Source organism: Coregonus clupeaformis, unplaced genomic scaffold (genome assembly GCF_020615455.1).
Source record: "Coregonus clupeaformis isolate EN_2021a unplaced genomic scaffold, ASM2061545v1 scaf1164, whole genome shotgun sequence".
Classification (NCBI taxonomy): domain Eukaryota; kingdom Metazoa; phylum Chordata; class Actinopteri; order Salmoniformes; family Salmonidae; genus Coregonus; species Coregonus clupeaformis.
In genome coordinates this window covers 114,057-128,650 of record NW_025534618.1, presented here as the reverse complement: position 1 = coordinate 128,650, position 14,594 = coordinate 114,057, and the positions used below count along the sequence as shown (strand labels likewise).

The 14,594-nt window shown below is 43.4% G+C and overlaps 2 protein-coding genes across 2 annotated transcripts in view; one reads left to right on the top strand and one right to left on the bottom strand.

Moving 5' to 3' along the window:
* The window catches only part of reep3b (receptor accessory protein 3b), a 48,472-nt gene extending 41,210 nt beyond the window's left edge, over nucleotides 1-7,262 (bottom strand). The window contains exon 1 of the mRNA XM_045217646.1: nucleotides 6,900-7,262. Coding sequence (XP_045073581.1) covers nucleotides 6,900-6,931 — 32 coding nt within the window. The 5' untranslated portion in view covers nucleotides 6,932-7,262. The remainder of the gene's footprint in view (nucleotides 1-6,899) is intronic.
* A 3,186-nt stretch (nucleotides 7,263-10,448) lies between these two features.
* The window catches only part of LOC123486348 (probable JmjC domain-containing histone demethylation protein 2C), a 77,962-nt gene continuing 73,816 nt past the window's right edge, over nucleotides 10,449-14,594 (top strand). The window contains exon 1 of the mRNA XM_045217645.1: nucleotides 10,449-10,836. Within this exon, the coding sequence (XP_045073580.1) occupies nucleotides 10,675-10,836 (162 nt within the window). The 5' untranslated portion in view covers nucleotides 10,449-10,674. The remainder of the gene's footprint in view (nucleotides 10,837-14,594) is intronic.

The window sequence follows — 14,594 nt, the reverse complement described above, 5'->3', positions numbered from 1 at the left end:
GTAAGAATTCCGGCTCTCACAGACCTGTTAGTTTTTCTTTAAGAAGCCCTCCTGTTCTCCACTCATTACCTGTATTAACTGCACCTGTTCGAAATCTTTACCTGTATAAAACACACCTGTCCACACACTCAATCAAACAGACTCCAACCTCTCCACAATTGCCAAGACCAGAGAGCTGTGTAAGGACATCAGGGATAAAATTGTAGACCTGCACAAAGGCTGGGATGGGCTACAGGACAATAGGCAAGCAGCTTGGTGAGAAGGCAACAACTGTTGGCACAATTATTAGAAAATGGAAGAAGTTCAAGATGACGGTCAATCAACCTCGGTCTGGGGCTCCATGCAAGATCTCACCTCGTGGGGCATCAATGATCATGAGGAAGGTGAGGGATCAGCCCAGAACTACACGGCAGGACCTGGTCAATGACCTGAAGAGAGCTGGGACCACAGTCTCAAAGAAAACCATTAGTAACACACTACGCCGTCATGGATTAAAATCCTTCAGCGCACTCAAGGTCCCCCTGCTCAAGCCAGCGCATGTCCAGGCCCGTCTGAAGTTTGCTAATGACCATCTGGATGATCCAGAGGAGGAATGGGAGAAGGTAATGTGGTCTGATGAGACAAAAATAGAGCTTTTTGGTCTAAACGCCACTCGCCGTGTTTGGAGGAAGAAGAAGGATGAGTACAACCCCAAGAACACCATCCCAACTGTGAAGCATGGAGGTGGAAACATTCTTTGGGGATGCTTTTCTGCAAAGGGGACAGGACGACTGCTCCGTATTGAGGGGAGGATGGATGGGGCCATGTATCGCGAGATCTTGGCCAACAACCTCCTTCCCTCAGTAAGAGCATTGAAGATGGGTCGTGGCTGTGTCTTCCAGCATGACAACGACCCGAAACACACAGCCAGGGCAACTAAGGAGTGGCTCCGTAAGAAGCATCTCAAGGTCCTGGAGTGGCCTAGCCAGTCTCCAGACCTGAACCCAATAGAAAATCTTTGGAGGGAGCTGAAAGTCCGTATTTCCCAGCGACAGCCCCGAAACCTGAAGGATCTGTATGGAGGAGTGGGCCAAAATCCCTGCTGCAGTGTGTGCGCAAACCTGGTCAAGACCTACAGGAAAGGTATGATCTCTGTAATTGCAAACAAAGGTTTCTGTACCAAATATTAAGTTCTGCTTTTTTGATGTATCAAATACTTATGTCATGCAATAAAATGCAAATTAATTACTTAAAAATCATACAATGTGATTTTCTGGATTTTTGTTTTAGATTCCGTCTCTCACAGTTGAAGTGTACCTATGATAAAAATTACAGACCTCTACATGCTCTGTAAGTAGGAAAACTTACAGAAAATACTTGTTCTCCCCACTGTATATATATATATAAATAAATAAGCAAGCATTTCTTACACCCAGTTTTTGCTTTGTCATTATGTGGTATTGTGCGTAGATTGAGGGGGAAAAAACAATTACCCATTTTAGAATAAGGCTGTAACGAAACAAAATGTTGAAAAAGTCAAGGGGTCTGAATACTTTCCGAAGGCACTATCTGTGACCAACAGATGCATAATCGGTATTCGCAGTCATGTGAAATCCATAGATTAGGGCCTAATTAATTTATTTCAATTGACTGATTTCCTTATATGAACTGTAACGCAGTAAAATCTTTGAAATTGTTGCATGTTGCGTTTATATTTTTGATCAGTGTAGTTAGAAAAACAAACAAAAAATGACCCACCAACATTTCCGTTGATGTAAGCAAATGTAATCATCCATAAACAGAGAGTAGAATCCACTGTATATCACATGACTCATTATGCATTCCTATTCCATGATGCCTCAAAACAAATCAATCATGAACACACCTTATAACGACATACGTACGGAAAGGTCTGAAAAGGACCCAGCCAACACCCAGCCGTCTGGAAAAACTGGTTTGACACATGCTTAAGGTCAGGAATGGAACCTTGTGACTTGGGAGGCAAGATCATCAACTAAAACCATAACATTATTAAATAACTAATAACCATTTAAAGAAGGCTGTACAATACATGCCCCAGTACTTTGAAAAGTGATTTGTCGTCGTCAGTGAATTAAATAATGTGATCAGCCACATGGGCAGGTTAATTTGATTAGGTGAAACCAGAGGAAGAGACGGGTCCGGGTCAAGAATGGTGCAAGCTAACAGGCGGGCCACAAACAGGAACACAACGGCGCAGTAGAACAGCGGTGTGCAGAACGGCATCACGGGAACACACAACTCAGCGGTCCTTGTCACGGATAGGCTTTTGCAGCAGACGACAAACCAGGTTCCACTCCCATCAGCTAAAAACAACAACGGTTAGCTAGCCCTGTAGTCTATAACGTGTTGTCTAATGCATATGGCTAGCTAGCCCTGTAGACTAGAACATGTGTTGTCTAATGCTTTTACTTACATTTTACATTTTAGTCATTTAGCAGACGCTCTTATCCAGAGCGACTTACAGTTAAGTGAGTGCATAATAAATAAATAAATAAAATCACACTGGCCCCCCGTGGGAATCGAACCCACATCCCTGGCGTTGCAAACACCATGCTCTACCAACTGAGCTACACGGGACGTATTACTTTTAAATGAATTGTCTGATTGTTTTGAAGCATTGACAGGATGCCTTTACCAGTGGCTCATGGCCAGTGTAGGCTACAGTTGAAGCACACCGAGTAGACTGTAAATACTGTGCCGTCTCTACTCCCAATCCAACCTGAAGCACAGTCTCCCCCTTCCATGGACTGTAAATACTGTGCCGTCTCTACTCCCAATCCAACCTGAAGCACAGTCTCCCCCTTCCATGGACTGTACCCTACAGTTCAGTTATGGAATTGTCCTGGATTATGAGTTGGGAGGGGAACTCGGAGGGAAAAACGGGACGTTTTCTTTCTCTAAAATGTACAAACTCATCCATCCTCTGTCCTCACATACTTGTGTGGTCAGCAAGCTAACTAGTAGTTTTGGGACAAAACATTGGGAGTCTATTGGTTAGGCTACCCGAGTTGTACATTATTCTGGTGGACGGCGACGGAAAATAACCCTACCACAATATAGCCGGCTTTACGCAAAAAAAATAAGTTTCCTGTCAACAAAAGGCTCGCTAGGAACTCTACTTACAAGATGTAAAGTGAAATGTGTCCTTCGCTATCAAATAAACATCTGAATCCAACTTTTGGCCGAACCGCACCATATTCCTGGATGCCACTAGACTACAAACTTCACGAGAGACTTCCTACCACGAAATCTACCACGGTGCAAACAGCAGGAATGTAGTGTGGTTCAGACAAAACGTTGCATTCAGACGTTTATTTGATAGCGAAGGACACATTCCACTTTACATCTGGGAAGTAGAGTTCCTAGAGATAGATACAGTGGGGGAAAAAAGTATTTAGTCAGCCACCAATTGTGCAAGTTCTCCCACTTAAAAAGAAGAGAGAGGCCTGTAATTTTCATCATAGGTACACGTCAACTATGACAGACAAAATGAGAAAAAAATATCCAGAAAATCACATTGTAGGATTTTTAATGAATTTATTTGCAAATTATGGTGGAAAATAAGTATTTGGTCAATAACAAAAGTTTCTCAATACTTTGTTATATACCCTTTGTTGGCAATGACACAGGTCAAACGTTTTCTGTAAGTCTTCACAAGGTTTTCACACACTGTTGCTGGTATTTTGGCCCATTCCTCCATGCAGATATCCTCTAGAGCAGTGATGTTTTGGGGCTGTCGCTGGGCAACACAGACTTTCAACTCCCTCCAAAGATTTTCTATGGGGTTGAGATCTGGAGACTGGCTAGGCCACTCCAGGACCTTGAAATGCTTCTTACGAAGCCACTCCTTCGTTGCCCGGGCGGTGTGTTTGGGATCATTGTCATGCTGAAAGACCCAGCCACGTTTCATCTTCAATGTCCTTGCTGATGGAAGGAGGTTTTCACTCAAAATCTCACGATACATGGCCCCATTCATTCTTTCCTTTACACGGATCAGTCGTCCTGGTCCCTTTGCAGAAAAACAGCCCCAAAGCATGATGTTTCCACCCCCATGCTTCACAGTAGGTATGGTGTTCTTTGGATGCAACTCAGCATTCTTTGTCCTCCAAACACGACGAGTTGAGTTTTTACCAAAAAGTTATATTTTGGTTTCATCTGACCATATGACATTCTCCCAATCCTCTTCTGGATCATCCAAATGCACTCTAGCAAACTTCAGACGGGCCTGGACATGTACTGGCTTAAGCAGGGGGACACGTCTTGCACTGCAGGATTTGAGTCCCTGGCGGCGTAGTGTGTTACTGATGGTAGGCTTTGTTACTTTGGTCCCAGCTCTCTGCAGGTCATTCACTAGGGCCCCCTGTGTGGTTCTGGGATTTTTGCTCACCGTTCTTGTGATCATTTTGACCCCACGGGGTGTGATCTTGCGTGGAGCCCCAGATCGAGGGAGATTATCAGTGGTCTTATATGTCTTCCATTTCCTAATAATTGCTCCCACAGTTGATTTCTTCAAACCAAGCTGCTTACCTATTGCATATTCAGTCTTCCCAGCCTGGTGCAGGTCTACAATTTTGTTTCTGGTGTCCTTTGACAGCTCTTTGGTCTTGGCCATAGTGGAGTTTGGAGTGTGACTGTTTGAGGTTGTGGACAGGTGTCTTTTATACTGATAACAAGTTCAAACAGGTGCCATTAATACAGGTAACGAGTGGAGGACAGAGGAGCCTCTTAAAGAAGAAGTTACAGGTCTGTGAGAGCCAGAAATCTTGCTTGTTTGTAGGTGACCAAATACTAATTTTCCACCATAATTTGCAAATAAATTCATAAAAAATCCTACAATGTGATTTTCTGGATTTTTTTTCTCAATTTGTCTGTCATAGTTGACGTGTACCTATGATGAAAATTACAGGCCTCTCTCATCTTTTTAAGTGGGAGAACTCGCACAATTGGTGGCTGACTAAATACTTTTTTTCCCCACTGTAGATATGCCTTTGTTGACTGGATCCGTTTTTTTTTTTTTTGGTGAAGCCAGCTATAGAGTTCGCCAGCTTGTAGTCCTAAAACCCGGAAATTAGTTACCTCTGGTTCGTTCAGCCATTCCTATGCGGAACAACAACACTATCTGAACTGTTCAGAATACTCCAACTTTATTGCTATTCAACGTCAAATCAAATTGTATTCGTCACATGCTTTGTAAACAACAGGTGTAGACTAACAGTGAAATGCTGACTTACGGGGCCCTTCCCAACAACACAGAGAGAAAGAAAATAGAGAAATAATAGAAAAGTAAAACATGTAATAATAGATACACAATGTGTAACGATAACTTGGCTATATACACAAGGTACCAGTACCGAGCCGATGTGCAGGGGTACGGGATTATTGAGGTAGATCTGTACATAAAACTAGGACTGGTCCTCTGTGGCTCAGCTGGTAGAGCACGGCGCTTGTAACGCCAAGGTAGTGGGTTCGATCCCCGGGACCACCAATACACAAAAATGTATGCATGCATGACTAAGTCGCTTTGGATAAAAGCGTCTGCTAAATGGCATATTATTATTATTATTATGAATAAAGTGACAGATAGTAAACAATAGCAGCAGCGTATGTGATGCGTCAAAAAAAGTTAGGGCAAAAAGGGTAGCTTAGTGGTTAAGAGCGTTGTGCCAGTAACCGAAAGGTCGCTGGTTCTAATCCCCGAGCCGACTAGGTGAAAAATCTGTCGATGTGCCCTTGAGCAAGGCACTTAACCCTAATTGCTCCTGTAAGTCGCTCTGGATAAGAGCATCTGCTAAATGACTAAAATGTAAATGAAAGAATAGGGTTTGGGGATAAACGCCAAAAACAAGGTCTGAAGTTAACACAGGCTTAGGAAATCTCATACGTTTTGTTCTATGAGATAATATCAGTCAGTTAACATGACCTTTATGAATTATGAAGCATTCAAGTGCTTTTTCTGATTACATAAATCCTTCAAAATTCACAATAAGTGATGCTAGCTGATCTCATTGAACAAAACGTATATGATCTCCCAAGCCTGTGTTTACCACAGACCTTATTTTCGTTTATCCAAAAACAACATTAATTTTCCCCACAGGCTTTGTCCAACGAACCATGACGGAGTTGGACCATTAGTCCTGTATTTCTCTCTATATTGTGGTAGGGTTATTTTCCGTCGCTAGCCACCAGAACGATGCACAACTTGGAGTCCAACCCATACACAGTCTGAGACTCCCGATGTTGTGTTCCAAAGATAACTAGCTAAATAGTTTCCAGATAGCATAACTTGACTTACTGACCTGCCTCTAGCTAGTTAAGACGTGGCTAAAGTTGGCTAACTACATCCTTTGGTACAACTCTCACAGGGCCAAAAACGTAAACAACAATAAGCTAACGTTAGGTAGCTTGCTAGCTAACGCGGTGCTAGGTAACGTTAGGTAGCTTGCTAGCTAACGCGGTGCTAGGTAACGTTAGGTAGCTTGCTAGCTAACGCGGTGCTAGGTAACGTTAGGTAGCTTGCTAGCTAACGCGGTGCTAGGTAACGTTAGGTAGCTTGCTAGCTAACACGGTGCTAGCTAACGTTAGGTGTTAGGTAATAGTTCTCAATGTTGACAATATTATGAGTTTATATTTTAACATAACTTTTTCAAATACAACTTCGAAATGAATACCATACAATAAGAGAAATTGCTTTGCCTAAAAGTAATTTAAAGTGTTCCGCTAAAATTAGTGTTAGATAACGTTAGCTAATTGGTTAGCTAGCTAAAGTAGGAACGTTGGCTATCTATCCAGCTAGCTATCGAAAAGTTTTTTTTTTTTTTTTTTTAAGGTATCTGATAATAATGTCAGCAAGATACAATATAAAAATCGCCCTAACTTACACAACGGTTCTGGAGATCATCCACGACACCATCTTTCCAGATCGAGTTTTGCTGAGAGGAAGAGAGAGGGCCCAGGGTAGGGGCTGGAGAGGTAACGACTACACCGGGGTAGTAGCCACCGTAAACACTTCAGGGACTATTTCGAGAGCGCTCCCGGGGTAACAAGTTAACTACGAGCTATCATCTCAACCATGTCCGTGACTTTGAAAAAAAATAAAACGTGCTGTTTCACAATCTAAGTAAAGCAGCCATCGGCTAAAGCGAGAGGTTACGACTTAGCTAGCTATGTTTTAATGACTTTATTAAAGCTTCCCCAATTCCACCTCCTTCACCTCTCCTATATCTGTGCTTGGCACGCAGAACAGCGCTGACGTAAGAGAAAATAGACCTTCCTCCTGCTTTATCTAACTGGACAGAACTGCCTGTTTACACCAATGCCGCATAACTATTGGCTAGTGAAGATGGTCCATGTGACTTTTAAATCCGATGACAGCGATTAAATATCATACCCAGCTTTTTCAACTCTGATTGGTGTAGATTCGAAGCGTGGGGAGTATAAACCAATCATAGTGCAAAACGTTGAGAATAGTCTTGTTGCTTTACAATGCGCTGTTGTTGCAAGGACGTACAGTAAAATAACGACATTATTGGTTGGCAGGCATTGATTTTAAAAATAGACAAATTATGATGGATCAATGCACATCACTGAGTTTTCATTTGCAGAGAGAGCACATAAAGACCCATAACACAGAGAGAAACCTATATCTGTAATTATGGGAAAACATTATATGTATATATCGATTCATTTCATGCCGTGTACATGTTGTACCATACAGTATTCTATCTTATAAAACACTGTACAATGTCCAACAACCCAAAAAAAATCGAGGTATTGAGCCGTATCATAGGGTTCTGAAAATATTATGATATACGCAGTAGAGTAGATCAAGAATAAATATTTAACATGGTGAATGTTGATTATTACAATCACAAAAACAGGTGTCTGGTCAGGTTTATGATTAACCATACTATTCTGTTCTGGTCAGTAGCCTACAGATGGGGGATCAGAGGTAAAGTAGTGCATCAACACCGGTAGCCTCCCCTTCCATTCAGTTGCAGTCGATTTTGTCTGTGAACAGGGGAAAGCCCTGCAGTGTATTTCTACTATTTTAAAGAGATAAAAATATAAATGTCCACTCCACTCCACATTTTTATTTTTTTATTTTATTTTATTTCACCTTTATTTAACCAGGTAAACCAGTTGAGAACAGGTTCTCATTTACAACTGCGACCTGGCCAATATAAAGCAAAGCAGTGCAATAAAAACAACACAGAGTTACATATGGGGTAAAAAAACATAAAGTCAAAAATACAACAGAAAATATATATACAGTGTGTGCAAATGTAGCAAGTTATGGAGGTAAGGCAATAAATAGGCTATAGTGCAGAATAATTACAATAGTATTAACACTGGAATGCTAGATGTGCAAGAGATGATGTGCAAATAGAGATACTGGGGTGCAAAAGAGCAAAATAAATAACAATATAGGGATGAGGTAGTTGGGTGGGCTAATTTCAGATGGGCTGTGTACAGGTGTAGTGATCGGTAAGGTGCTCTGACAACTGATGCTTAAAGTTATTGAGGGAGATAAGAGTCTCCAGCTTCAGAGATTTTTGCAATTCGTTCCAGTCATTGGCAGCAGAGAACTGGAAGGAATGGCGGCCAAAGGAGGTGTTGGCTTTGGGAATGACCAGTGAGATATACCTGCTGGAGCGCAGACTACGGGTGGGTGCTGCTATGGTGACCAATGAGCTAAGATAAGGCGGGGATTTGCCTTATTGAACATTGAATTAAACCCCAGCACATTACCTAATCCAATCAACCCCAGCTACAGGGGATGTTCTCCAAATGCACTGCAGAGGACCAATGCAATAAGAGACCGTTGTATTAACCCAAATGGGTTTTCTTCCAAGGGCTTTAGTGAGCTATACATTAGCTCACAATACCTTACTGCTAATATACAGTAGTAGACTGCTAACTTATATAGTGATAACCCATTGTCCTAAATTATAGATAGATGTATTTCTATTTAGTAAATGGTTATGTCCAAGAATGTAGGCAGTCTAATGGCCCACGATGATATAGCAACATTAGCAGGACAGGAGACTAAACTCTGATTTTCAGTGGCATGGTGTTCACAGTAAATTGACTATTTCCTCATGTCATATAATGTATAATGTATAATGTATCTGGCAACTGATAGAATCTGTGAATTGAACTGTGTACTCCATCCATAGCTCCATCCATAGATAATCTTGAATGTTATTCATGAACATGCAGTAGGCTAGAGAGATTCCCCACGGGATCCCTGGTCTCACTGTCAGAAGCGAAACTCAACACAGATCAACTACGTTTGCGCATTGAAGAGAAAAGGCTAAAACTCTCCATGAACTGCCAGTGATGGTGTTGCTGCACAATTTCAACATTGCAAGGCCATTCAAAATGTGGAATCTTTAGAAAAAAACTAAAAAAACATTTATGCCTAAAATGAAATTCCTCTAAGCCAGACAAATGCATTTGTCTCTATAAGGTGCATGTGAAGATTTGATTAATGCATGAAGAAGCAATTGCAGGAATACTTTAGTGATCGCTTCTGACTGAAAGCATGATGCAACTGAAGGGTCCGACGCCATTTCTGACTGCAATCATTGGTGTTCAAGTGGCTGAAAATTACACTGGTGGAATTGCCTGCTCTGCTTCTGTACATCTCGGCTGGTTGGACTCCTCTGTTTTCAGGAGGAGAGTGTATCTGAGTCCCAAAAGGCACCCTATTCCCTATATAGTGCACAACTTTTGACCACGGCCCATAGAGGTAGTGCACTATGTAGGGAGTAGGGTGCCGTTTGGCGAAGCAGCACAGCTTAACAGCCGTCTAAGGAGCCCAGTGATATGGCATTCTATCAGCAGCTGGATCTATATATATTCTCCATCTACTGCCCTGACCTGAAGGTAACACAAGGCTGATTGGCTCCAGTGGACAGGCTTTACATACAGCGAGGCACCCTGTCCTTTCTATTACAGGCAGTACAGCACAGCCATAAGGCAAGCCTCAGGGGGGAGAGCTGGAAAGGGATAAACAAAGAAACACAATAGCATAAAACATATCATATATTTTTTCCCAAACTGTGGTAGAGCTGCATCAACAAGAGAAAATAAAGCTTAGATGAAAAAAAAAAAAAACATCCACATAATTTCCTACATTGGTAGGACATTTGAAAGATCTATTGTCTTATGCATTGTATTTGATATCTGTCAAGTTATTATCAAAATATAGCCGTACACCACTAATATTCAATATAATAATACATCATTAGATTTTTTAGACACATGTATATATTCCTTTTCCTAATATTTTTTGTAGAGCACATTTTTATAATAGTGGTAGGGAATGGATTTGTGTCTGGCGGATGGAGAAGTCTGCTGCTGCGGTTTTTCTCGGTTGTTTGCCTCGGGGAGCGGAGGGATACCATTTTCTACCATGGCAGCGATGTGCTCCAGTGTTCATTTCCACGGAGCTGAAGATTGACTATTTGCGGGTGTAGACTGCAAGAAATTTAAATCCCCCGGGTTGTGATCGACACTTTAAAAACGAAATAACAGTATTTTTTTTTATTTGTTTCTTTAGTGGATTATTTAGTGAGGTTTCATGTAGTACATGTCAGATCGATAGGGCGTCGGTGTTAAAGTTTTCTAGGGTTTTTTCACTCTCAGTGAATGGCCATGGCGGTGGAAGCGCGACCGGAGCTGGTTGGGAAGCGGTTCCTGTGTGTCAGTGGAGACGAGCCGCAGGATCTCGGGGATATCGGGCGCTGGGGCTGGCGAGCTGGTGTCATCCGAGCCGTTACTCACCGAGACAACAACAATTCAGAGTTGACGGTAAGGAATTATATAATTTTTAATGGTTTGCCCGACGGTAAACCGACGAGGCATTTGGTGTTGGTTTTGGCTCCGCAAAACTGAAGTTAGCTGCTTAACGTCGTTAGCTAAATACGTTTAATTGTTAGCTAGCTGGTTTTCAGTCGCTATTGGCATATAGCTATAACAGATACATAGCTAATGTATCTTGTATGAGGTAAATGAGTTGTGTATCTTTATAGCTAGCTAGCTAACTAAGGTAGTTATAAGTTAACGTTTTCTGGCCGTTAGTAGGGGGTGGCGTCGCGAGCGGGCTTGCCAGCCATGGCAGAATTCTAAGAACAAATCAGCGCGAGCTAGTTATCAAACATAGCTGAGGCCGGTTTCCCGAAATCATTTTAACGCTCAATGAATCGTTAGAACCATTGACCTGCGATTAAATGAGCTAGCTAGCCAACGAAGAGTCGACCGCTACAGACACAGCTCTACCTACCCTTTCAACGATTTAGACATCAAGGCTGAAATTCCATGACTTAAATAATTAAATTAGCTAGAACCTAAAGTGCATATTAACTACTGGTATGCCCACCAGTTGTATACAGGACAAACATTTTGAATGTGCTGGCTAAATAGGTAAATTATTCCATATTTGTCCACAGTCACAATGCCCATGGAAAAAACACTACATCTACATGTTTTTTCTCTCCAGATTACTAATGGGAAGTGCACAGCTAGTGTTGCTAATGTAACCTACATGAATACAGTCTGACAGTTGGCCAGCTAAATGAATAGTTGCATTTACAATGGCCCCGTTTTATTAGCCAGGAATGAACAGCTGAGTGAACACAAGGATTTAAGATTAGATCATCATGTCAAACACAACAGCCATTGTACTAGTGTCAGTAGCTAGAAAAGCAACACAATTACACAACAAAAGCTTGCCTGCTGCTGATGTAATTTATGTAGGTAGGCAAAATGCACTATTTTCTGTGACAATTGACTGCCTTTACTGGTCTCTACATTGTTGACACGCTGACTATAATCTGTATTTGATTTGGGATGACCTAAAAATGCACTAGCATTTAGAAATAATTTGACTATGGCACCAAGATGACTATCAATAATGAGCTAAATCATATTATTGAGCTCAATTTAATATGCAAGGCAAGCATGAATACATTAAGTGAAATAAATTCCAGTGTCCTGCATTGTAGTTGTCAGTCAGTGTCTAGAAGTGCAGGCTAGGTGTTAAAAGCCCAGCGGCAGCATAGCTCTCTCTACATGCATCAACAATGCAGCCCTCATTTGAATGGAGTAGGGCCATGGTGCAGGCAGGCCATTGAGATGAATGGAGTAGGGCCGTGGTGCAGGCAGGCCATTGAGATGAATGGAGTAGGGCCGTGGTGCAGGCAGGCCATTGAGATGAATGGAGTAGGGCTGTGGTGCAGGCAGGCCATTGAGATGAATGGAGTAGGGCCGTGGTGCAGGCAGGCCATTGAGATGAATGGAGTAGGGCTGTGGTGCAGGCAGGCCATTGAGATGAATGGAGTAGGGCCGTGGTGCAGGCAGGCCATTGAGATGAATGGAGTAGGGCCGTGGTGCAGGCAGGCCATTGAGATGAATGGAGTAGGGCCGTGGTGCAGGCAGCCCATTGAGATGAATGGAGTAGGGCCGTGGTGCAGGCAGGCCATTGAGATGAATGGAGTAGGGCCGTGGTGCAGGCAGGCCGTTGAGATGAATGGAGTAGGGCCGTGGTGCAGGCAGGCCGTTGAGATGAATGGAGTAGGGCCGTGGTGCAGGCAGGCCATTGAGATGAATGGTGTAGGGCCGTGGTGCAGGCAGGCCATTGAGATGAATGGTGTAGGGCCGTGGTGCAGGCAGCCCATTGAGATGAATGGAGTAGGGCCGTGGTGCACGCAGCCCATTGAGATGAATGGAGTAGGGCCGTGGTGCAGGCAGGCCATTGAGATGAATGGAGTAGGGCCGTGGTGCAGGCAGCCCATTGAGATGAATGGAGTAGGGCCGTGGTGCAGGCAGCCCATTGAGATGAATGGAGTAGGGCTGTGGTGCAGGCAGGCCATTGAGATGAATGGTGTAGGGCCGTGGTGCAGGCAGGCCATTGAGATGAATGGAGTAGGGCCGTGGTGCAGGCAGCCCATTGAGATGAATGGAGTAGGGCCGTGGTGCAGGCAGGCCATTGAGATGAATGGTAGGGCCGTGGTGCAGGCAGGCCATTGAGATGAATGGAGTAGGGCCGTGGTGCAGGCAGGCCATTGTATTTCTCAGTGTGTACTGTACAGTATGATGTTAGTTTGTTTTCAGGGATGTGACCTGAGGTCACCAACTGGAGCAGGCAGAGAGGGCTGCTAATCAGCACAAACTGACTGGGCTGGGGAAGAATTCCACCGTTAGGAGAGGCCTGCCTGGCTGTGTGTTGCTGAGTTGGGAATCTGTAAAGGTGTAGCTAGCTAGGCTGTGACACACTGTTGTGCAAACAATAGCACCTATAGGTCTTTGGTTCAGAGTACTGTGTGTGTGGAGGGAGAATAAACATGCCATACAGTATGTTTTTAGGAGTAGGATCTGAACCCAAAGCCAAACATGTTAGGCTACACTCATTCATTCTTATTACCATTAAAACAATACTGTATGTAGGCCAGCTAGTTCTTTCAATGACTTCTGTTTCAGAGAGAATACACAAAACAACATTATTTTACTCTGATAATAACGCTACTTGAAATGAACATGTTATTTTGTTGTCCTAGGAGACAGAATGTAACATGAGACTGGTGCTGGCCAGCAGCACCCCTCCCCCACCACACCACTACCACAACATAAGGCAGCCATGTCTGTATTCTAAGACAGTCGGCTCTGTCTCTGGTTTCCAGAGTGCAAAGACAGTTTCTGACTCCTGTTTATGAGGCAGAGACAGTTTCTGACTCCTGTTTATGAGGCAAAGACAGTTTCTGACTCCTGTTTATGAGGCAGAGAGAGTTTCTGACTCCTGTTATCATTTACATTTACATTTACGTCATTTAGCAGACGCTCTTATCCAGAGCGACTTACAAATGTTATGAGGCAGACACAGTTTCTGACTCCTGTTTATGAGGCAGAGAGAGTTTCTGACTCCTGTTTGAGGCAGAGACCGTTTCTGACTCCTGTTTATGAGGCAGAGACCGTTTCTGACTCCTGTTTACGAGGCAGAGACCGTTTCTGACTCCTGTTTGAGGCAGAGACCGTTTCTGACTCCTGTTTATGAGGCAGAGACCGTTTCTGACTCCTGTTTACGAGGCAGAGACCGTTTCTGACTCCTGTTTACGAGGCAGAGACCGTTTCGGACTCCTGTTTACAAGGCAGAGACCGTTTCTGACTCCTGTTTGAGGCAGAGACCGTTTCTGACTCCTGTTTGAGGCAGAGACCGTTTCTGACTCCTGTTTGAGGCAGAGACCGTTTCTGACTCCTGTTTGAGGCAGAGACCGTTTCTGACTCCTGTTTACGAGGCAGAGACCGTTTCGGACTCCTGTTTACGAGGCAGAGACCGTTTCGGACTCCTGTTTACGAGGCAGAGACCGTTTCGGACTCCTGTTTACGAGGCAGAGACCGTTTCGGACTCCTGTTTACGAGGCAGAGACCGTTTCGGACTCCTGTTTACGAGGCAGAGACCGTTTCGGACTCCTGTTTATGAGGCAGAGACCGTTTCGGACTCCTGTTTACGAGGCAGAGACCGTTTCGGACTCCTGTTTGAGGCAGAGACCGTTTCGGACTCCTGTTTACGAGGC